This window comes from Theobroma cacao, chromosome 10 (genome assembly GCF_000208745.1).
Source record: "Theobroma cacao cultivar B97-61/B2 chromosome 10, Criollo_cocoa_genome_V2, whole genome shotgun sequence".
NCBI classification, from domain to species: Eukaryota; Viridiplantae; Streptophyta; class Magnoliopsida; order Malvales; family Malvaceae; genus Theobroma; species Theobroma cacao.
Window position 1 is genome coordinate 2,994,347 of NC_030859.1, and position 23,493 is coordinate 3,017,839.

At 34.3% G+C, this 23,493-nt stretch overlaps 2 protein-coding genes across 5 annotated transcripts; both read left to right on the forward strand.

The window, feature by feature from the left end:
• On the forward strand, nucleotides 1,077–6,421 carry LOC18586242 (metal tolerance protein 11). Of its 3 annotated transcripts, XM_018129373.1 has the most exons (7): nucleotides 1,395–1,600; nucleotides 3,093–3,206; nucleotides 3,311–3,420; nucleotides 3,514–3,759; nucleotides 4,715–4,795; nucleotides 4,916–5,149; nucleotides 5,653–6,421. In XM_018129373.1, the coding sequence occupies exons 2-7, from the start codon at nucleotides 3,194–3,196 to the stop codon at nucleotides 6,001–6,003; spliced, it is 1,035 nt and encodes a 344-aa protein (XP_017984862.1). In that variant the 5' UTR covers nucleotides 1,395–1,600; nucleotides 3,093–3,193; the 3' UTR covers nucleotides 6,004–6,421. The 3 variants fall into 3 exon arrangements, with proteins under 3 accessions (XP_007009545.1, XP_017984862.1, XP_007009546.1); XM_007009483.2 differs by lacking the exon at nucleotides 3,093–3,206 and having other exon boundaries at nucleotides 1,077–1,600; XM_007009484.2 differs by lacking the exons at nucleotides 1,395–1,600; nucleotides 3,093–3,206 and adding an exon at nucleotides 2,045–2,151.
• On the forward strand, nucleotides 8,345–16,888 carry LOC18586243 (probable sulfate transporter 4.2). 2 transcript variants are annotated; one of them, XM_018129505.1, is made up of 18 exons: nucleotides 8,942–9,004; nucleotides 9,384–9,495; nucleotides 10,171–10,219; nucleotides 10,657–10,858; nucleotides 11,457–11,625; nucleotides 12,160–12,225; nucleotides 12,352–12,459; nucleotides 12,637–12,744; nucleotides 12,840–12,905; nucleotides 13,502–13,562; nucleotides 13,709–13,836; nucleotides 14,125–14,166; nucleotides 14,381–14,497; nucleotides 14,778–14,829; nucleotides 15,448–15,586; nucleotides 15,728–15,816; nucleotides 16,077–16,153; nucleotides 16,240–16,888. In XM_018129505.1, exons 3-18 carry the CDS (start codon nucleotides 10,174–10,176, stop codon nucleotides 16,555–16,557), a joined length of 1,788 nt encoding a protein of 595 aa, XP_017984994.1. In that variant the 5' UTR covers nucleotides 8,942–9,004; nucleotides 9,384–9,495; nucleotides 10,171–10,173; the 3' UTR covers nucleotides 16,558–16,888. The 2 variants fall into 2 exon arrangements, with proteins under 2 accessions (XP_007009548.2, XP_017984994.1); XM_007009486.2 differs by lacking the exon at nucleotides 9,384–9,495 and having other exon boundaries at nucleotides 8,345–9,004.

Sequence of the window (23,493 nt, forward strand, 5' to 3'; positions counted from 1 at the left end):
TTTTAAATCAAATAAGTATTTAAATTAATTAATTGTCATTAATCAAAATATCATTTGTCATTTTATATCTACATTTTTCTAATATGACATTAATGTGGAAGGTAAAAAAATCACGTAATCATGTTATTAGACTAAATTAGTATGTCATGTTATCATCAATTATGACATATTAACATGTCACATCATCATCATCATCATCAATTATGATATATTAACATGCCACATCATGTTATACAGTAGAAAATGATAAATAACTTTTTGCTTAAGTCAATCATTAGTTACAAAAATATTTTAAACTCAAAGTAAAAGTATTAAAATTTGACTGAACGTTATAAAAATATAAAAATTTAATTAAATTTTTTAAAATAATTTAAAAGTTTTTTAAGATATTATATTAAAAAAGAAAAAAATTACTATATACGGTAACGTAATATATAATGTTATAAAAGTTCAAAGGTAATTCTAGTTTAGTCAAATTTTCTTTTCTCGATTCATTAATTAGTAATCATTTAATAGGTGAATATAAATAAAAAAAATTACTTACCATATACTTTATATATATTAAAAAAGGATGTTAAATTAAGTAAGTGTAATCAATGGTGATCAACCCCCACTAGTCAAAGTAGGTGTGCCAAAAGAGCAAAGGTCTTAACAATGTCATTTTTCTTCCATTGCTTAGTCAACACAAACACAAACACAAACACTTTCTCATCTCAATAAAATTAAATAAAAAATTAAAAATAAATGTGACAAGGATGAAATTGTAGTGGTCACCAAACCCATTGGTCCATTTAGTCTTTGAAAAATATTCTTTTGCCATAAATCTCACATTCAATTAAAAAAAACTTAGCTAAAACACGACATTAATTCTTTAATTAACCCCACAGTAGGGCCCACCAAGAATCCAACTGTCAAAAATCTTTGATTTGTAAACGTGTCACTTTCTCATTGGCCTTATCATGGACCTTTCTACCAACAGTCACTTGACAGCTCATGACATCACGAGAATTTCGAGCTCCTCACGCCATTGTCCCATCATTTCGGTGGATAAACCTTTCCGCTATCGCGGCCGACCCGACGGGTTTCATCAGAAGATGACGAAGAATCGCGCGGCTCAGATCATTCGTCCCCTAGATTCACGCATGATATCAGATGATACTTACCTCTGATCCCATCTAGACCGCCCACGTGTCGTTCAAAATTCCATCACCATAAAGCCCAACCCTTTATATACCTTCCCTTCGCTCTCCCACCCAACTTTCTTGGCCTCACAAAGCTCAGCTTGCTAACCGACGTCCAATGATTTTCACATCCCCAAAATACCCTCGTATCTCCTTCAAATTTCCAACCTCTACTTTCCACTAAATTGGAAAAGATAAAAATAAAAACCAAGTACACTAACGAATCTCAAAGCTTTGGAGGGTGACTGGGAAAATGGGAGAGCCGGAGGCGCGTGAGAGCGACGAAGAGCTGTGCCTGTTGTCACATCAGAGCAATGGTGACCGGTCATGGCGGCTGAACTTCGATGGTTTCCAGTTATCTCCTGAACACAAAGACAAAAAGCCTCCTCGGAGCCTCCATGATTGCCTTGGGGTTTCGGGTAATTTCAACCACTTCTTATTTTTTTCATTGAAGTTAGTAAGGTTGGTTATAGTTTATTAATAGTCTCCATGGTCGTTGGTTATCTGGGATTTTATTTATTATTTTTAATTACCAATATTCTATCTTTTTATGCTTGGTTATGAATTTACTAAGTTAGGTATTTTTTTTTCACTTTTTATTAAATTTTTTTTTGGTTCTTCAGTTTTGTTGGGTATCTAGGATTTTATTTATGTAGCTTTAGTTAGCAATATTCGATCCTTTGTTAGGCTTGGTTAGAAGTTACTCAAATGGGTATCTTTTTTTAAAAGAAACTTGTTAATGAAAGTTTACCTTTTTATATTTATTCTCTGTGAATGGCTACTATGAGTTTGAGTTATTCTTTAGTGTTTTTGAGCATCAAATACTTCAATAAATTTGAGAAGGGAATGGTTCATTGTGAGTGAAAACCTTGTGCTTTTTTTTTTTGGTCTTTTAAATTTGAGCTCTAGCTTGGGTTATGAAGCAAAAGAGTGATTAAAGCTAGCTGAGTGTTTATCTTGGTTTGAGGAGGTATGGAATTCTTGTTTTTGATGCTGTTTTTATTGTGGCTTGTGCTTTATAGTTTGAGGTTTTGCAAGGAAATCACGGTGAAAAGGTTGCTAATTTTCTTGATCAAGTGAAATTCTGCAGTTCAGTTTTCTTTACTTTGACGTTGATGTTATCTGAATTCTTGCTGTTTATTTTGTTTTCTCGTGTTCGAAGTTTGCTTTAATTTGAGGTTTTGCAAGGAAAGTTCGGTAAAAGTTTGCTAGTTTTCTTGATCAAGTGAAAGTGAAGTTTGGAAGTTAGGTTCTACTTTCTTTATTAAAGAAAAAAACATGGCCTGTGTGTGTGGGTGTTAATATGGATGACTTGTTTATAGATTTGCTTAATAATTCGTGACACAGTCTCTTATCTTCTTGATGGCTGGAATCTACACATTGATTTTTTTTTTCGCAATTTTTGTTGAACCGTATGCATCAAAAGGTGCCTGTACGGCTACTAAGGGATACAATTTTATCCTAATCAACCGACTTTATCGAGAAAGATTACTTTTTTTAGGCCAAGAGGTTGATAGCGAGATCTCGAATCAGCTTATTGGTCTTATGGTATATCTCAGTATAGAGAATGATACCAAAGAGCTGTATTTGTTTATAAACTCTCCTGATGCATGGGTAATACAAGTGTATATATTGAAGTTATGAGATGTTGCCACTGAAAAAAAGAAGTTATGAGATGTCTAGGAGTTTGCTTTTGTCATGTTAGCTCTACTTTGGAAGTGCATCTACTCCGGAAAGAATAAAGATCTTAGCTCTTTAGGAGTAAGCGTAAAACATGTATATGGGTTTAATATCATGTTTGAAATTATTAAGTGTTCTTTGCAGATTTTTTTTTGGTTATTTTTGCATTGTCTTATGTTATGCATAAGTTATTTTTAACTAACATGTTCTTTACTTTTTTGTATATAATAGTTTTGCCGTGAGGAGAAAACCAAGCGAGTGGACAAAATTCTTTAGATGGAATCGAAGATTTTATGCGTAGCTTAGTTTGTAGTCTAAGCATCTACTAAGAAATGCTCTTTGGTGGTTGTGCTACAGATGCTGAATTATTGTTTAATTGACACACTGCTTGCCAATGAACAAAATGAGCTACGAGAATGCATCTTAATAGTTGTCTTTGATCGTTTCAGGTCCAGAAGATAACGTGGCTGAATACTATCAGCAGCAGGTAGAAATGCTTGAGGGTTTCAATGAAATGGATGCCTTGGCTGAGCGTGGCTTTATTCCTGGAATGTCAAAGGTTTGAATGACTGTGATCCCTTCTGTTCTCTCTATGTAATAAGATAGTGTACTTGAAAAAGCATTTGACTGAAGTTGTTGCTGTGATTGGCAGGAAGAGCGGGAAAAGTTGGCTAGGAGTGAGACATTAGCCATTAGAATTTCCAATATTGCAAACATGGTTCTTTTTGCTGCGAAAGTTTATGCTTCAGTCCGAAGTGGCTCATTAGCTATAATTGCATCCACATTAGACTCTCTCCTTGATCTTCTTTCTGGCTTCATCCTCTGGTTTACTGCATTTTCCATGTCAACACCAAACCCATATCAGTACCCAATTGGAAAGAAAAGAATGCAGCCACTGGTCAGTTTTCTTGATGCTTCTTCTTCTTGTAATCTAATTCCTTGATCAATGAAGTAGAATTTCCAAGTTAACGGCATATGGCTTATGTAATTTTATTGTTCATTTTTATCATTTGGCCCACTGATATTTTCTTTAATATCAATTATTTGAGAAGGAATGCATTCTGCATGTTCTAAGGATGGCTTTTAACCTTCGAGTTTTTTTCTATTAAACAGACATTAATTAATTCATATGATTGCCTATCTCAAGTCACCATTTATATGAGTTCTTTATGAGCAAGTTTTTAGTAACTTAGCAAGACTAATCTTAAAAGGCGAGGGTCATACCACATCTACTGGTTCTTAAGCAGCATTTGATCTTAATTTACATTCCGAAAGCGAACTCTTAATAATCCATTACTCAAAAAGTAAATTGAGAGGTTACCATCTCCTGTATTATACTGGCAAGAAGCTGGAGTATCAGCATAGTGGTTGTCTTTTAACATATTTAAACAAGTTTCAGGCTTTGGATTTAGTTGATTTTCTGAAGGCATGCAAGAGTCTCATCTTATAATTAATTCTAGAACTTAGTTGTTCATGTTGCTTCTCTGATAAGGGATAACACCATGTTGATATAATGGATGTTTTGATAATGCCTCTGTAACACAGATATGGAGACATGAACCTTGCCTCAAGGGGATGCTCTAATACAGCATAGACTGAAAGGCTAGTGATTAGATAGGAAACTGTGAAAAACGAATGCATGTAGGTATACAGATAAATATGCATCATTGTATTTGCATGTGTGCAGTTCCATATCAATGCTTCGGCTAGTATGCAGCCATGGAAGTGTGAGAATTGGTTGGTGTATCTCTTCATTCTCAATATAAAGTTTGAAAGTGTTATAGATGCATTATTGTTATGAACTGTTGAAAATGTATTATACTCAAAACTTAAAACTGGTAAATTTTATGCAGGGTATCCTTGTTTTTGCCTCTGTCATGGCAACTCTTGGACTGCAGATAATCCTGGAGTCAGTGCAAACAATGATATCGGATGTGAGTCAACTTGATTATGCATTAAAGTTCCCTTCTCCATTCAATAGATCTTTTATTATATTAGAGGATGACTGCTTATGTCTTTGGAATGATAGTGATATCTTTCTTTGTTTTGCTCAGGAGGATGAATTCAACCTGACGAAAGAGCAAGAGAGATGGGTTGTTGTCATTATGCTTGGAGTGACCGTGGTAAAGCTTCTCCTGGTGTTTTATTGCCGTACATTTACGAATGAAATTGTCAAAGCTTATGCCCAGGATCACTTCTTTGATGTTATAACAAACATCATTGGCCTTGTTGCTGCGCTTCTTGCTAATTACATTGATGATTGGATAGACCCTGTTGGAGCTATCATTGTATGTAAAATCTTCTCTCCCTTCCCTGATCCTTTTTTTTTTCAACTCTTTTTAGTTTTTTGGTGTTGGTCTTTATTGTGCTTGCTGGTGGCATGATTCAATGAAGAAAATAATGTTTTTGTGGTTGTCACTAGAACGGCTAACATTCATTACAATATTATGGCTTGGATTTTACAAAAGTGTTATGTGTCCTGTACAGATCAAGTTATAGGCAATCATGTTTAAGATTAGTTGAGCACATGGTTTCTAGAGATCTTGAACTGTTCTCTTATGATTAATGTGGACTGCAAATGCTGAACTACCGCTTTGAACATCTGTCATCTGTTTAAATGCTTTAAAAGACTATGGTGGGTAAGATTGTCATGATATCTTCGTTCACAGAATTCGATGTTTCATAGATTGTGGGGACTCAACAAGTTTTGTTCTGATTATCAAATTTGCAAATCACATTTAACTTAACAAAGTGACTATGTACTTATGAGATAAGCTTTGAACTATTGCAGCTGGCTTTGTACACTATACGCACATGGTCAATGACAGTGTTGGAGAATGTGAACTCATTAGTCGGAAGATCAGCTGCCCCTGAGTATCTTCAGAAACTGACCTATCTCTGTTGGAACCACCACAAGGCCATAAGACATATCGACACAGTCCGAGCTTACACCTTCGGGTCCCACTACTTTGTGGAGGTTGACATTGTTCTCCCAGCAAACATGCCCTTGCAGGAAGCTCATGATATTGGAGAATCCTTGCAAGAAAAGCTCGAGCTACTGCCTGAGATTGAGCGTGCCTTTGTTCATCTCGATTATGAATACACTCACAAACCTGAACACGCACAGGCACATGCTTTGTAGGCAGAAGCTAGAGAGTCTGATTGTCTGTAATGCTATATTTTTGTTGGTTATTTTTGTTTCTACCAACAAATTCTACAACTTGTGCATGCTTGGGAAAATTGAGCTATATAAAATTAATGTAAACTGATGGTAAATATTGGTAAAACCCAGATGTTTACGAATTGTAAGCTCCTCCATTAATGCTCAGGTAGGTTTCTTTAACTCTTTGGTGAGATCAGTTTTGTAGGCAAGGTAAAGTTGAGGATTGATTTAGCCATGGAGTTGGATGTATGGCTTTGGGTCTTCAAATATTCACGTGGAGAAATGTGGAAATCATATCCTTAAGAGTCATTGAAAAGTACCTAACTCGGTGCAAGTGTCACGAATTCGCGTTTGTAACTCAAAAGACATTGCAATTAAGATCAAAATCTATGCTGTTCATAACATTTTCTTTTACTCAATTGTGTAATTCATTACACTAGCTATCACTCTCATAGAAGAAAGAGATTCACATTACTTTGGATTTACATCGATTTTGGTATCTTTTATGAAGAGTTTCTTGTTATCGAAAATGTAGATAAATCCTGGTATGAAATTGTTATGGAATTATGTTTTCAATATAAAAGATATGCTTATCAATCAAAGGAAGTCCATTACTTGGCACTTATAAGTGCAACACTTATCCTGTCTCTTAAGTATACATTAAACATAACATGTACTTACAAATACAAAGATAATAATATAATTTAAATTGTATATCCTTGTTTGATTTTTTTATTAAATTAACTCATCTTTGATAGTTGTGTTTTTAAATATCATATAAATCTAAATTTTCCAAAATATTATTTAAAAATCAACAATTATGATGCATATCGATACTTATTTTATTCCCATATAATATTTACCTCATTATTTTGTGATAAAAAAGAATGTATAAATAGATAAACACTATTAATTTATCTTCATTCAATAATTTTGAATCATAAAATCATTTGAAAAATGATAAAAAAAGGGGCATAAATTTACAAATTAGGTAAGTGACACCTTTAATTATCTCCACCAATTCACTTGTTTCAATTAAATTTTCAAAAATTGCCTTTGGCTAATATGATGACACATGTGCAATTATCATACAATTGAATTTATAACAAGAAAGTCAACAAAATCCGATCCGATTTGAATATTATATATAGACGAATTTAGATAAAAATTTAATGATCTGTCACGGATCCTTCCTCCATTACTCAACTCCAAATTAAAAAAAAAGAAAAAAGAAAATGCGAAAAGAGAGAAAGAAAATAATAATGATTTTGGGGCCAGGTAATATTTGTCTTTTTGTCACTTCACTTCGAACTTGCCCCAAAATGAAGTCCATATTCATTTTCTTGTATCTTATCTCTAATATTAGTTTATATTCATTCCCAAATTTTTATCATAATCTTTTGCTGCAGAGTCATGGTTGCTACACTAAATTATGACTCGTGAATCATGAAACAAAAATGTGAAGGAAAGAAATAACTGATAGCACTAATATATACTTTCATCATCAATATTCGTTTTTTCACTGCAAAAAAATTAAATAAAATAATAATAAAAATAAAGGAAAATTGTATTAAGAACAACAGACTTAGTATTACGAGAGTCCGTGTTTTCAATATAAATGATATATCTGATAAAAGTCTATATTTATATACTTAAACTTACTTTATCTCTTATTGATATGAGATTTATAATATTATATCTCATCTAATTATATAATATTTTCGTTGCAAGTTAAACTTTTACTCATAAAAAATAAAAACGTTTATATTAATCTGAATTTATTTTAATTTTTATAATTTTTTATAAAAATATTTTAAAATTTAAAATTACTCTAATATCACTTGTCACGATTCACATTTTTAACTTATAAAACATGGGCCTGCAACACTTAGAGCCTAGCTATAGGCTTGCGAGTGGCCAATTTTGCCAATGGGAAAATTTCTATGTAAGTTGTAGAAAGATGGTGTCAATGTTCAAGTAAAAATTACAGTTGTGGGCCTTTTGTTTTGCATTTTTTTAATCAAATTAACATTGAAATTTGTCGTTGAATGATATGCCAACTAGATCCAACACCATAATTTTGTAAGCTGTTTAGATTTCAATTGAATAAAAAATAAAACCCTTGACCTCAACATAAAGATTTATCTTATTCTCACCAAGCATTATAATTAAACATCTTGATTTTAATATTAATTTAATCAAATAGTAAATTTTTACGATTACGACACAAGAACTTGGATCATTCATTAGTTACCTATGTCACAATTAAATCTTAACTTAATCATGGTAATTAACAAAAACAAAAACAATAAATTTCCAAGTGTTCAAATCGAAAAAACCTTTGTAAAATGGTAAACGCCCACCATTCTATTCCTTCACGTATCTTGCTTTTTCTCTTTAGGCATATTCTTCACGTCCAATCCGGGCCGGCGGGCCCCGGCCCTATTTTTTGCCCTCGGATTATAGCAGACTGGCCCACGTTCACAACTTCCCCTGCGCCACGAACCTCCACTGGTCATGCCCGCAGCCCCACGCGCTCATTAAAAGGCCACCCCCTCCACCTCTCTTTCTGTGTGCACCCCCGGCTTCCGTTTCTCAATTCTACGATGCACCGTTGGTTCGCATGGAGATAAGCTACGCATCTCCGAGTGCCGGCGACTTAACTTACTCGTCTTTCACCTCTTCCGGATCTTCCATGCCGAACCGACCCGTTAAAATCATCCCGCTCCAGCATCCCGATACGACGTCGTATGGGAGCTCGGGAGGTGGTTCTTCTTCTTCTTCTTCTTCTTCTTCTTCGTCGTTTTGGTCTAATTCTTTGTTTTCCGGATGGGGGTCGAAGATCAGGCAGATGACGATTGTTGATTGGATCGGGATGTGTTTTCCTTGTTTCCGTTGGATTCGGACGTACAGATGGCGGGAGTATTTACAGGTTGATCTCATGGCTGGGACTACCGTTGGTATCATGCTCGTTCCGCAGGTGATTCCTTCCTCCGCCTTCCCAAAAATGAAAAACAAAAAAAAAACTGGAAAAAAGAAGAAAGAAATGATCTTGTAAACGTTTTTCTTTGTTTTGTTACTGTGAAAATGAAAAGGAAAATGAAAGAAACGATAAGAAAAACGGAATTGCAACTGTTAATATGCCGTCGTTTATGGTACCGTCAACTTAGCTTATTAACGAACTTTTCTTAAATAAAAAAAAAATCGGGTTAGCGAACTTTTAAATTTATTTTCCGGTTCAGTTTCTTTTGATGACCGGTTCAGTTTCAGAAAGCGAAACCTTGCATTTATGATTTCGAGAGACATTTGTTATTATTACTACTAATTAATTTTATTTTTTAATATTTTAAACTACGCAGAAGTTTTACCCTGTTTGGTTGCTGAGAAAACATGGAAAACGAAAACCAATAGAAAAAGAAAAAGGAAAATAAGAAGAAGCTTAAGGCTTTGGTAAATTCAGTTAAAGCGCACGTGAGCCATCATTTACTTTTTGTTGGAATTTTTAGTTTAACTTTTTTCCTATATTTTCTTGGCAACCAATCAGATTTCTTAAGTTTTCGTTTTCCCTTCAGTTTCCGTCATTTTCTAGGCAACCAAAAGGACTTTTTCTCCGCTTATAATTGCAGAGCTTTTTATTTTATCTATGCTTTCGCATGCACGTATGGCTCTTAAATTGACCTTTCGGTTAAATGAAAAAACATTACTGTTTCTGATAATAGGATTGGATTTTGATGATTGGACTGATTTGATTTCTAAGTAAATGATCTATGGATGCGAAAGTTAAATTTTAAGTATAAATTACCGGTTATTTATTTCCAGATTAGGTAAAAGGAAAAGGAAAAGATTTACTTCAATCAAAGTGAAAGGATCAGATTCTGCTTTAGTTTGATTTGTCAGTGCTCATTGTTTTCGCTAATGCCATAAGCATTGGATTCTAATTTCATGATTTTGGCAGTTTCTTACTTAAAAATGATTCTGAAGTTCCTGGAACTGATAGGGAATCAAATTTTGTGCTACAAAAAATGGCCTTTTGTTTTGAATTCATGGACCCACCTTTTCTTTTTGATTTATTCACTGTTTGTTAAAGTTATGTAGTATATGAATTTATGACTTGGGGATTTGACTTTTTCTTGTATATGTCACCAGGCAATGTCATATGCAAAATTAGCTGGGCTTGAACCAATATATGGGCTATGTAAGTGACTATCAAATCAAATTCTTTTAGATTCGTTTTATATTAAAGAAGTTTGTTATGAAATAAAGGAATATTTACAGCTCAACTTCACATATAATTGAGTCTTTTTCTGGGTAAAAGAGTACATAATTTTGTAGAAAGGATGAAGTTTTTAAACTGGTGATCTTAAATTTATATCATAGAATGTTGATTCCATGTGGTATTCAAACAGAGATATGCATCTTCAATGTATGATGAATTCCTAAATCTAAAACTTCATTGTTGCCATTGTGGAATATGACCCTGTCTTTGGCTATTTTTCACTCTTTGGCAGTGTCATATGACCGCTGATAATTGTCTTCTTAAACATTGTCACTTAAATTGCAGTTTATTATTTGTTTTTACTAATCCTGTTTATTTTGCATCTTGTTGACTTGGAATGTTACGTGGCAAGGCAGACTCTGGATTTGTGCCAATATTTATCTATGCTATATTTGGGTCATCTCGGCAGCTGGCGATTGGTCCAGTAGCATTGGTTTCCCTCCTGGTCTCCAATGTTTTAAGTGGGATTGCTGATTCATCAGATGCATTATACACAGAACTTGCTATATTGTTGGCGCTGATGGTTGGAATCCTGGAATGCATAATGGGACTATTGAGGTAGCACTGATCTTGTTTGTCATCTAAGATTTGGTTTTGCATGTGCTCGTGACTGATAATTTGTGTATCATGCCATTATATGTGTGTATTCTTCCCAGCCATCTCAAGTAGTTATCTCAGGTATATGCTCTTCTTAGAAAAATGATCACCAACCATCAGCAGGTTGAAATGTTGAGAGTTCTAATTTTATGCTTGAGAACATAAAATGCCATTGGCAAATATTCTACTATTTTACAGTTTTCAAACATAATTGAAGGGTAAAATTAGAGTCATCGTAGACTTAACTTTAAAGAGTATTATAGCTTTGTTCTTATATAGACAAGGTCAAGATGAATTACCGCATTTTAATCACCTATTTAGCATGTAGCTTATCCTTTTTCTTTAAGGATGGCAGAAATGGGGAAAGAGGGCTTATGCAATTTGTTGACTTCAAACTTACCTACTTTTTTCTTTAACTTCAATGAGGTATTGATGCTTTTCTTTAAACAATTAAAAAAGTGCTACGATCTAGAACTTCTGCATTATATACATTCATTTTTTCCATTCCTTTTGCCTCTAAACAGGAAATTATTCATCTACTTTTTCCTCCCTTGTCCAGGCTTGGATGGCTTATCCGTTTCATTAGTCATTCGGTGATTTCTGGCTTCACAACAGCTTCAGCCATTGTAATTGCTTTATCTCAAGCAAAGTATTTTTTGGGGTATGATATTGAACGAAGCAGCGAGATTGTGCCAATAATCAAGAGCATAATATCTGGAGCTGATGAGGTAGCCTTTGCATGCCCAAGTGGTATTTAATTTACTGTAATATATCCGTATGTTGATAAATTGATTAAAGAAGGCATTAACCTTGATTCCGAACTTCAAAAAGTTGCATATATTATTTTTGTTTAAGTAATAAAATTTTGGCTACTTCTAAGATGTACCTTGCAGTGGAAAAAGCTTTGAACTCTTGTCAACTGTGTCCTTACATGTTAGACATCATTGGTTTTTCTCTTTGAATTTGAATGGTGAAATGGTTGGCCCCTGCGGTGGTGACATTACCATTAGGTTTTTTCCCCCCTGGATAGATGAACTCTAGGAATCTTAAGTAGAACAGGGTTTTGGCTTTGATCCTTCTTGTTTGCTGAACCGTTTGTTAATCTTCGTATGCTCTCCATGTTGGTTGCGTTGCATATATTGATTATTGTGATCGGTGAAACATCCATGTACTTTCCTTCATTTTCAGTAAGTGTGTTTTGCTTTCTGCCTACAACTCATGCATTCCTTTCTTTAACACAGGTGGTATTTTTCGTTTTGTAGTTCTCATGGCCACCTTTTGTAATGGGATCTATAATTCTTATAATACTCCAGACCATGAAGCATTTGGTACCAACTCTTTGCCTCTCTCTCTTTCTCCTTGCCCCCTTCCCAAATCCCCTTCTATCTTTCTCTTAAACATTTTTTATTTATTTATTTATTTTGTTGGCAATCAATTTGATGTTTCCTGTGTAGGGAAAATCAAGGAAGCACCTGAGGTTCCTGCGAGCAATGGGTCCCCTGACTGCAGTTGTTCTGGGAACAACTTTTGTGAAGATATATCATCCATCATCTATTACTTTGGTGAGAATGTTGTAAATACTTGCTTCAAATTATTGGATATTAAATCAGGCAACATAGTCACAGGAACACCATAACTTATTTTAATTAGTTTAGTTAAATGATACTAAAAGCTTATGTTTATATGACAAAAGACATTCTCATAATCAGAGCTGATAAACAATGTTCTATGTTGATTAGGTAGGAGATATACCTCAGGGCCTTCCCAGCTTTTCCATCCCTAGAAGCTTTAAGTATGCAAAGTCCTTAATTCCAACTACACTTCTCATTACTGGTGTCGCCATCTTGGTAAGGAATTATATGAATCATTCTGCTAATATGGAATATATGCTTTCAATTAGAGTTGTGACTGCTAATGGTAATAGTTCATATTTGAATCTTAGGAATCTGTGGGAATTGCCAAAGCATTGGCAGCGAAAAATGGGTATGAGCTGGACTCAAATCAAGAGGTATAGATTGTGAAAATGTAGCACTACTGCCTCTATTCTTGTTGTCATAATAATTAATCCTTTTCTCCATTAAGACAGGATTTTCTTCTCTATATTATACCACTCTTGCGTGCTAATGTGCCTGTAGGTGCCAGGAATACCCTGCACAAGATCAGACCATTTGGGTCTATACTACATAAGCTGGTGTTGATTTTCTGGCTTTTTTATTAGTCATTGGTTTCTACTTTTAGAACAAATGAACCACCGGTTTTCAACATCTCAACTCTCTCTCTGTCTATCTCTTCCTCTTCTGGTGTAAATGTTCTGTCAACATTCAAATTTGAATATGTTCCTTGCTGTAGCTTCACATTTAAAAACATTTTTTTAAAATTTGAACTAATGCAGTTAATGAATGTAATGGTTGTTAGTATACATGATGGTTTGTATACTGCAATATTTTAACATTTGTGAGGACTAAAAGTTTATTAGGTGTCTCAACTGCATAGCTCACTGCTTAATTTTATTTTCACTTAGGAAAGTTAGTGCTAGGAAACTGTTGTGTTTGCCATATTTCCCCGAATGAAGCCTGTAATGAATTTTTCCTTCTCTGTCAACAGTTGTTTGGTCTTGGTGTTGCCAATATCTTTGGTTCATTCTTTTCAGCATACCCCACAACAGGTGAGAGTTCTTCCTGGCCCTGTTCTTGATTCAGTGCTTGACTGTTTCTGTTGCTTCTTTTCAATTTTATTCTTAACAATTTGTTTACCAAAAAAATATTTGTTGCAAACTCAAGTTAACTGAATTTTGTTCTATATGTTTTGTAGGTTCCTTCTCCAGGTCAGCTGTGAATCATGAGAGCGGAGCGAAATCTGGCTTATCTGGAATTGTAACAGGAATCATAATGGGTTGTGCTCTTTTGTTCTTGACTCCATTATTTGAATACATACCCCAAGTAAGCTCTCAAGTTTGTGCATTTGATTTTGTTCTTGACTCCATTACTGGGAATGCTGCATAAGCAAGAACTTTTCTCTCGGATCAATTATTACCATGTTTGCACTCTGCCATTATGTCTTTTTCTTCTCACTATGTGAATTTAGTTTGTGGGATCTATGGACTCAAATTTTGGATTTCCTTGTTTGTTGTGTATAGCTCAATTTCATTTTAGTATCATTGCAAGTATCTTTAAGAGGTATTATTATGAATACTAAGCAATGTTATGTGCACTTCATCACCTTTGCAGTGTGCTCTGGCTGCTATAGTAATCTCTGCTGTTATAAGCCTGGTAAGTAAGAGACAAGCCTGTGTTAGAACATTGTTCAAACTAGATTATGCTGCATTTATGCTTCAACGAATATGGGACCATACAATTTACTGTTTGCAAAATGTCTCAAATCAACTAGAGAAAAAAAAAAAAAAGAGATATTGCATAAAGTATTTGATATGTTTTATCAGATCTTACATTGAAATTTGTTTCTTCCGCATTTTAATGATTTCAGGTAGATTATGAAGAGGCAATTTTCTTATGGCGTGTAGATAAGAAAGATTTTCTTCTTTGGACCATTACAAGTACTACGACATTGTTCCTTGGAATTGAGATTGGTGTCCTTGTTGGGGTAAGTACTTTCGAATCAGCTGCATTAGCATGCATGGGTTTCTTATGCCAATCAACATTATGTTTTTTCAGCATTTTTATTTTTACATACTACAAGTATGCATCTGCAGATTATATGTGGAATTTTGCTTAAATTCTTTATCCTCATACTCATAATTATTGTCTTTTTTTTTTAAAAAAAAAACAATCTATCAGCCCTTATTTTAAGTCCAAAGGTTGAATTTTGCTCATGACCTGAGTCTCATATGAGGTGTAATTATAATTTGATTTTGACATTTCAGGTTGGTGTTTCACTTGCCTTTGTCATCCATGAATCAGCAAATCCTCATATTGGTAAGTGGACATCACCTACACCATGTCTTTTATTGTCATGTGCTATGTGCATATTGCATTTTTTCCTAGCATTTCAATTCCCACTTTATCTGAGCTTAAGATGATCTGAGATTGTTTCTGTTATCATTGATAATGACAATTTACTTCATTATCTCTTTAACAATACCTACTTACTTAGTTTATCTATCAGGATCAACTTCAATATTCCTTGTCACCTTTCCAAATCTGCACAGTTACATAAGCTGTTGTGAAATTTTAATTCTGCCTTTCTTTTCCATTTGTCCACTGGCACTTCAAGCTGCACATTGTGGACTTCAGTAATAGTTATTTCAGATTTACACTGCCTTTTGCTTGAGACTACAAACAATTGAAGTTCTGAGCACTTGTTCACTGAATACATATGCTAGTAGCTCAACATGGGTAAAATATCTGTAGTGTGGGTATTATTTAAATAAAAAAAGTCTCCTTATTTACTCCGTTTGGCACTGAAAATTGATGCTAGTACTTGAACATGGTATAGCTTTGTCATTAATCACATTTGGGTTGATATTTAAATTATTCACGATATGCTTGTACCTTAATCTGCCAATTATATAACAAAGTGGAAATATATTGCAGCTGTCTTGGGGCGTCTTCCTGGCACCACTGTTTACAGGAATATTCAGCAGTATCCTGAAGCATATACTTACAATGGAATTGTGATTGTTCGTATTGATGCACCTATCTATTTTGCAAACATAAGTTACATAAAAGACAGGTGAAGATTCATGCTTTCCTCAATTAATAAACTGGCTTTGGTACCTTGCATCGTTGAATTCTTTTGCCAAAATTTTTTACTTAAACATACTTTTGACTTCAATTTGAGAATTTAAATTTATAATGTTGATATATCTGTCAGGTTACGAGAGTATGAAGTTGTGGTTGATAAATCAACAAGACGTGGTCCAGAAGTTGAAAGAATTTATTTTGTGATTTTGGAGATGGCACGTAAGTCTTATTTATACCATGATCAGTGCTCATCATCTCCTAAGATGATCATTTTGTGCCCAATGCCTAATTAATTTCAGAAAGAGGCATTGCTTATGGTTTCATAGTATTAAATATATCTAGTCAAATTGGGTGATTTGGGGTTACTGAAGTGTGTAGAGATGCTACAGAACTTTTGCTTTCTTCTCCTGCATTAAACGAGAATTTGTCGGCACAGTGCAGATTCTGATAAGCCAAATGTTCCTTTGATTCTACTGCAGCTGTCACATACATCGACTCTAGTGCTGTCCAAGCTCTGAAAGACTTGCACCATGAATACAAATCACGGGATATCCAGGTTGAGTACTATTATTGATTAAGTCTGAATGTTTTAGGCACACTATGAGCTTTAAGTAAAACTTCTAAGATGTTAATCTTTTGCAGATAGCCATCTCCAATCCAAACCGGGAAGTCCTGTTGACCTTATCAAAATCCAGAGCGGTAGAGTTGATTGGTAAAGAGTGGTACTTTGTGAGAGTGCACGATGCAGTCCAAGTTTGCCTCCAGCATGTTCAGAGCATAAAAGAAGTTTCCAAGACATCAGATCCATCACCTGAGGAAAAACCAAGTTTCTTCCAGAGATTTCTTAAACAGAGAGGGGAGGATGTATTAGTCGCAAGCCTAGAGTCGGGTAGTAACAGTCCTTCGGATTCAACGCACAGTGACCCCCAACTGGAGCCGTTGTTGTTCCGAAAGCCTTGAGACTTGCCTGCTCCTGAAGCAAATAGTATGGCAATGCCATTTTTTAACAAGGCATTTCCGACACAGGTACTGTTATTCAATTGTTCCATTTGTAAAGGTCGATTGTTTATTTCAAATGTACTGGAAAAAGGAGAGAAAATAAAAACAAAAATGGGAAAAGGGGTTTGATTGATCCCTTGCAGATAGGTTTGTTTGTTGTAAAAGGTAATGCAATCAAGTAAAGATTAGGAGTAAGGACTTCAATTCTTGCATGCATTGCCTTCCGAACCAGATTGTACCATTAATCTATTTATCTTATTTGTTAGCTATGTCAAACTGCTTGATTCTATCATTACAACTGCATTTTTTAACTTGATATATCAAATTTTTTACTCGAGAAAAAAAAAAAAAAGCATGATTCGAACCTGTTTTTTAACAATAAATACATACATTATCATTGAATCAAATATTCGTTTGAAAACGAAACCCATTTTCAATTTCTTACGCAATTTTCTTTGCACTACAAAAGATTTCGATTGCAAATGACAGGTTGAGAGGATTGAAAGGGATTATAAGTACATTTGTTAGTCGGTGTTGTTTATATCCCACATCGAGAGAGAGTAGTATTTTTGTTACATGGTGTTGTATCTATCCCACATCGAAACAGAGTAGCCAAGCCAGGCCCGGTTTGCCTCGATAAATATGACCCAAGGTGCAGCAAAACACCTTGCCTTAAACTAATGAGTAAGGAAAACAAAGCGAGTGGTGGGAACCGCTTGCAGCGCCCAACCTCAAAGGTGCGCAAGAATTTGTGGAGGGATGATAGGCTGGCCGAGCGCTGACGCTGCGCTTACTTTGTGCAGAACTCGCTCGAGCGGGCCTCCCAGTCCAACCCCTTAATATATATTTCAAATTATTATCCCGTATTTGATAACGGAAAATTTCCCACCTTATATAGTATATGTAAAAATTTTTCTTAAAAATGTATAATTAGGTTAGATATCCGGCAATATCTGAGAGTTATGGAAAATTTATTTAAACTGGAAAAATTCCGAAGGTGTTTGTCTCAAAATCGATGTGTTATATTTAACCGATTATAAGATTATCAGGAATGTTCAAACTTCAATCAATTATAGGGTATCACCGATTATAAGATATCGAATTGGTTATTCACGAATATCCAAACTTTAATCGATTATAAGATATTAAGTCGGTTATCTATGAATATCCGAACTCGAATAATAGCTATCTGATTACATGCTTATGAATCTTTTTTGAATTGTGGTATGGGTTTTGTTTAAGTTGGAGAGTTGTGCTCCATCTTGCCAACAAAGTCTTCACAGAAATTTGCTTGGGAAAAAAAGTTGGTATCTCAATTAAAGATGGTGTAATTCATAATAGTAATAATTTGTACTATGGAATTGCTACCACATATCTAATCTCTAGCACCATTCCAGAATCTAGATAGATTCTAAGGAAAACAACTTCCCCATCAGAGTTGACACTGATTACAACTAAGGAATCAATAAGAAATTTTTGTATTATATCTAATTTGGCATTTTAACTTGGAAATAATTTGGGTTTCTACAGTCAGTTTGTTTTTTTCTTATTCTCTTCTTTCTATCCAAAACATTTTAATCAATGGAAAACTTTCTCTTCTATATATTTCTACCAGTCTCTATCAATGTGAATTGCTGTTATTACATTTTAATTTCTTGCTGATGTTTCAGATAAAATCTCAATTTGATATTGTGAAAAATTAAAAGTGAATAAAAAAACTTGTTTTTTATTCTGTTTTATTTTATTTTTTAATGAATTGCATAGTTTAATCTATTTATGTGCTGATATTACATTTTAATGAAGGAGAAAAAGAGATAAATGGTAAGGAATATTTTGAATGGAATATCATTTTCTCTAATAAAGGATTAAAGGTGAATTAATTAATTTCTACTATTCTTTTTCCATCTTTGATCAAGGGAAATAATCAGATTGCAAACTCAAAACCAATTCTTTTTTCTATTTTGAACATGGTTTCACATTTTCTTGCCTGGCTTACAAGTTGGAGAATTCTGCTCCATCTTACCAACAAAAGCCCTTTGCTTTAGTTAAAATGGGCAAAAGGTTGCTATCTCAAATTAAAGATCACATTATTCATAGTACTAATAATTTGTACTATGGAATTGCCATCACATATTTAATCTCTAGCACCATCCCAGGACCTAGCTAGACCCTTTCTTGACACTTTGTTTGCATCTGCCCTGAGGAATCAATAGGAAATTAAAATTATATATATTAATGAATGACTGATTTGATACAAGGCAAATAGACAATGCTTGATTTGAGTCAAATTCACTTACTAAGAAACCACTCTTGGTCATTGTCTGCATCTTACAACCTGGTTGAGCTGTTTATTATTTGGATTATAAGGGGAATGGTTGGAAAAGGGGAATGGATCCTTTGATTTTCAATAGTTCTAACATATGGGTAAAAACTCTGAAGGTTTTTCTTTGAATTGCATCCTTTGATTTCTTTTCATAAATATGGACAAAGACTTCCTCGAGTTTGACACTTTTGTTTGCAACTGACTTGAGGAAATCAATAGTAAAATTTTTGTTCATCTTTGCCATTTTTTCACTTGGAAATAATTTGGCTGCTCCTTTTGTACAAAATTCTTTGCAACTTTCCTGTGGAAGGGTAATTTAGCAGTTCCATTTAGAGTTATAGGACAAGAGTGACAACCTATGATCTTCAGCTGTTGCAAGAAAAATGAACAACCCAACCAGTAAAAGGGTTACTTCACCCTATCTATATATATTTTGTTGTCTTCAACTTTTTGCCTTTATTTCTGGTATTTTGTTTCCCAATTCTTATCTTAAGTTGACATCATACGTTACATATATAATTTTGGATTACACAATGAGAGATCGATTCAAGTTGTAAATGATTGTAAACCCCTCATTTCCTTTCCCTTTGAACTCGCATCCAATTGTAAGAATCATGCAATATCATTTTCCTTATCCCTTACTATTGTTTCTAATGTTATCTTTTGGATTTTATGGGCACCAGGTGCAGTTGTTTCTCTTCCTTTGGGTGGTAAATCTCTAACTTGAAAGAGAGCCATTTGCCTATTGGAAACTGAACATAATTAATACTTCTGCATGCTGTAGGGGATTGGATAAGCTGCTCAGCTCATCCAGTAAATGTGGATCATATGTAATTTCTCCCACCTTGTTTTATCTCTCAATTTGTGATCACATGCAGATGAAAGACCAACCAGCTGCTGTCCTTCACAAACTATACACTTTAAATTATAGTCTGTGTCCCCTTCTCTCTCTCTTTGAATTGGAAAGGGTAATATCCGAATTCAATTTTTTGAACAAAGGATTCAAATGTCATGGTTGAGTCAAATGTTCGAATTTCCCTCTATGTTTCGTATGTTTGTTTGTGACGATCGAGATATGTATATATTCACCAGTACTTATATAAAAGTATTACATTTTAATATTTTATATATACGTGTATATGTATATATATAAAAATACTTGAAATAAAGTCAAGTTATATAAAGAAACTGTAGAGTAGACATTCTAGTGAAACATTGAAAAGTTTTGTCATTTTAAGCAATTTAACTATGTTAATGTTTTCATCTTATTTTGCTAATGATTAATGCTTAGGTCAGACTTAAGCTTGTTGATGTAGGTTCAAACCCTACTTTGGGAACATAATTAAATAAAACCAATGACAATAAATTATTTATTTCGATAATATATAGTAGGTCATCAAACAGAATCAATGTAATAAATTATGATTTCAATTATTTTTTTCATAAGTGATCGGTTTGTAGAAAAAAAAAAAATATTTTAAAGATATATTCAAAAGCCCGAAAACAATTGATTAGGTACGAAGGATATGATTTTTGTTGATACAAAGAAAATTCATAGCTTTGTCTAAATAGTTACCCTCTACTGTTGAATAGGATATCTCTCCTTTACCAATTGTTATGGATAAAAAGGTCGTACAAGGAAAATTCGATGGGAGTGGTAATTGCTTTGGGTTCTTGATTCTGAACCAATGAAGGAGGGACACGTCATGGAGCTCAATCTGAAATGATATCAAAATCATGGCTATGTTGGGTTGAGTTTGACATTGGGGGCAGAAAACAAAGGCTGAAAATGGCAGCATCATTGGTTGCGTATGCACCTCCATCTTTACCATGAGCTACACATGCTGTCGATCTACATTTTGTAATTATTGGATCCCTCCCTTTACCGGACCACTCATGACAATGGCCTTGATTAGACTACAGTTTTTCCTTTTTCTGCTTCTCCAAAATCAAAACAAATATACATATATATGCTTACGTGTAGATAACCCCTGCACCTGGTTCTTGAATGGACGCATGTAGGGATGTGTTCTGAAGAAAATATCTCAGGGGGAAGGGAAAGGGTCTCATTTTGTTTCAGTTTTTAGTTTATTTTGTCATGGAAAACTGCCCAATGAATTATTGTTCTTCATGGTAGAGGGGAATATGATGAGGAAGTAGAGGGAACAAGACAAAGCTGTCAGTAATACCAGAACAGGACAGGGTTTCTGATACGCCAAAAGGTGAAACTTTTGAACTGAATGCTCTCTCTCTCTTTCTTTTCTACTATCCTGTTTTGAGTCTAGAATTCTTCTACAAGGTTGGCCATGATTAATTTTGAGTTGGATTTCCTAGGTGATCATCTGACATATATGGCTAGGCTGATGCAATTATATACATGGTTAAACTTCACCTTGCCCGGCTAGCTTGCATGTAGGAGGACATTACAGGATCGAATGTTTATTCTTGCGTCCTTTTACCAATCAAGTTACACAGTTTAAATGGAATACATTGATTTGGTCCTGGCGAAATAACCATGGAAGGTAATCCGAGTGTTACAACAGAAGGAATAAAGCTATCAATCGAAAGTAATTATAATAAGATCCCGAAATTTGTAGGGGCCGCCGGCCTAGTTCTGGCACTGAAAAGCTCAACCAGCGACTGTAGGTGATTGTGAGAGCAATTGGATGCATTTTGTGCTCTTTAGAGCAAGTACCTGAAAGAAGCCAAGCTTTCAATTGTTCTTTCGTCAACAGAATTGGTGCAAAGCCACATCACAGCGTGGGCAGTTTTTGTATGCTTCTGAAAACTGAAGAAAATTAAAAGCTAAGCAACGAAAGAACAAAGTTTAAAAAAAAAATAGAGAAGTTTGAGAAGTACTAAAAAAAAAATAAAAATAAAGAATTTCAGAGAAAGTGAAATCTAAAATTTTTTACTAGGAAGAAGTAAGTATTTCTTTTCATTTTATTTTCAATATTTATATTCTAATAATTCAAAAACATTTCTTGATAAATCGGATCACAACAACAAACTACATACAGACCAATGATCCCTCAATGGTAAAAAATTGAAACAGAAAACCATGGCTGTTAAGCCTTAAAACAGACTCAAAAACGACACTAAAATGAAGCGTATAAAACTTAACTAAACTTAGCTAAAAAAACGACATGAGCAACATCGTTTTAAGTACACCAACTTAAAACATAAAAGAGTAAAACGACACACTTTGGAAACTTAGAATTGCTTATGAATAAACGTCATCGTTTTGCACTAAAAAGCTGAAGCTCTTCTCTTGTTCTTCACATGCTATCACTGTCAGAGTATGAATTACCTTTCAACACAACCCCTTAATTCATAATCTGATGAACACCAAGACATTTCCTCAAACATTCAAATCTCTCTCTTCCCAAACTCTTAGTGAATATATCAGCAAGCTGATCACTTGTTGAGCAATGAATCAATTCAATCTCTCCTTCTTTTACAGCTTCTCTAAGAGCATGGTACTTAACTCTAATGTGCTTAGTTCTCCCATGTTGAACAGGATTCTTCGATATAGTAATTGCTGACAAGTTGTCAACATTAATCAGTGTTCCTTTTTCCTGCTTAAACCCCAGTGTCGTAACGTGCGGGTCCGAGAACCCGACCGCCAGACGCGGGCGAAAATTAAATGGTGTGGGAGTCACCACCAATCTTTTTTATCTAAGGTGTGATTGGTTACCTATTAACCCGATTCTTAATCGACGAAGTCCTAAATTAATTTTAGGTCCGTCGAAAGAACGAGAACTGGTCCACGTTTTTTAGAGATGGGTTCGGGAGTGTGGTTACGCATGGAGAAGGGTTAGCACCTCCGTGGCGCCTGTTCCACGAACGGTACCATTTAATCTTAAGTTATCTTAATATAGCCTTTTCTTAGTTTTAATCCCTACTTTATTAATTAAATTTTTTATTAAATTGATTGACTGAGAGTTTTTATTTGTTTGGTTTTACGTATGCACGTGATGCAAGTGTAAAATGATGTCATGACTTGTTTATTTTAAATGATGAAGTCGGTAATCTTTTATTGAAAAATTATTCAAAGATCATCCCAACGCTTTGGTGAAGTCTCGAAATTCTCCTCACCTAGAGATATCCCCAGAAGAACTCGTCTCTACAAGCTCCTCGGGGAAATCCCATCATCGGGATTTCCGTACCATTTGCAAAATAAGAGTGGCATGCTATGACAGGATAAAATGATGATATCTACATGCACGCGTTTATTGATTTAAGTGATTTATAAGTCACTCAATTATGTGTTTAATAAAAATTTTTGGATTATTAATTATTTATTATTATTTTTTATTTTTTAAACAAAAATTATTCGGACTAATGGGTATAGGGCTATAGAATCTGGATTTATCCCGACGCTTCGGTGAAAATCCGTTTCAAACTCCGCACTTAAGTGACCCACCCGAAAGAGACAACTCTTTGCCCCTTTTAGGTGGTAATGCTCAAATAATTGTTCCATTTATATATATATTTTTTATTATTTATTTTTACTATCATTATTATTTTTTGATTTTTTAATATTAAATATAAGTATTCATATTATATATATA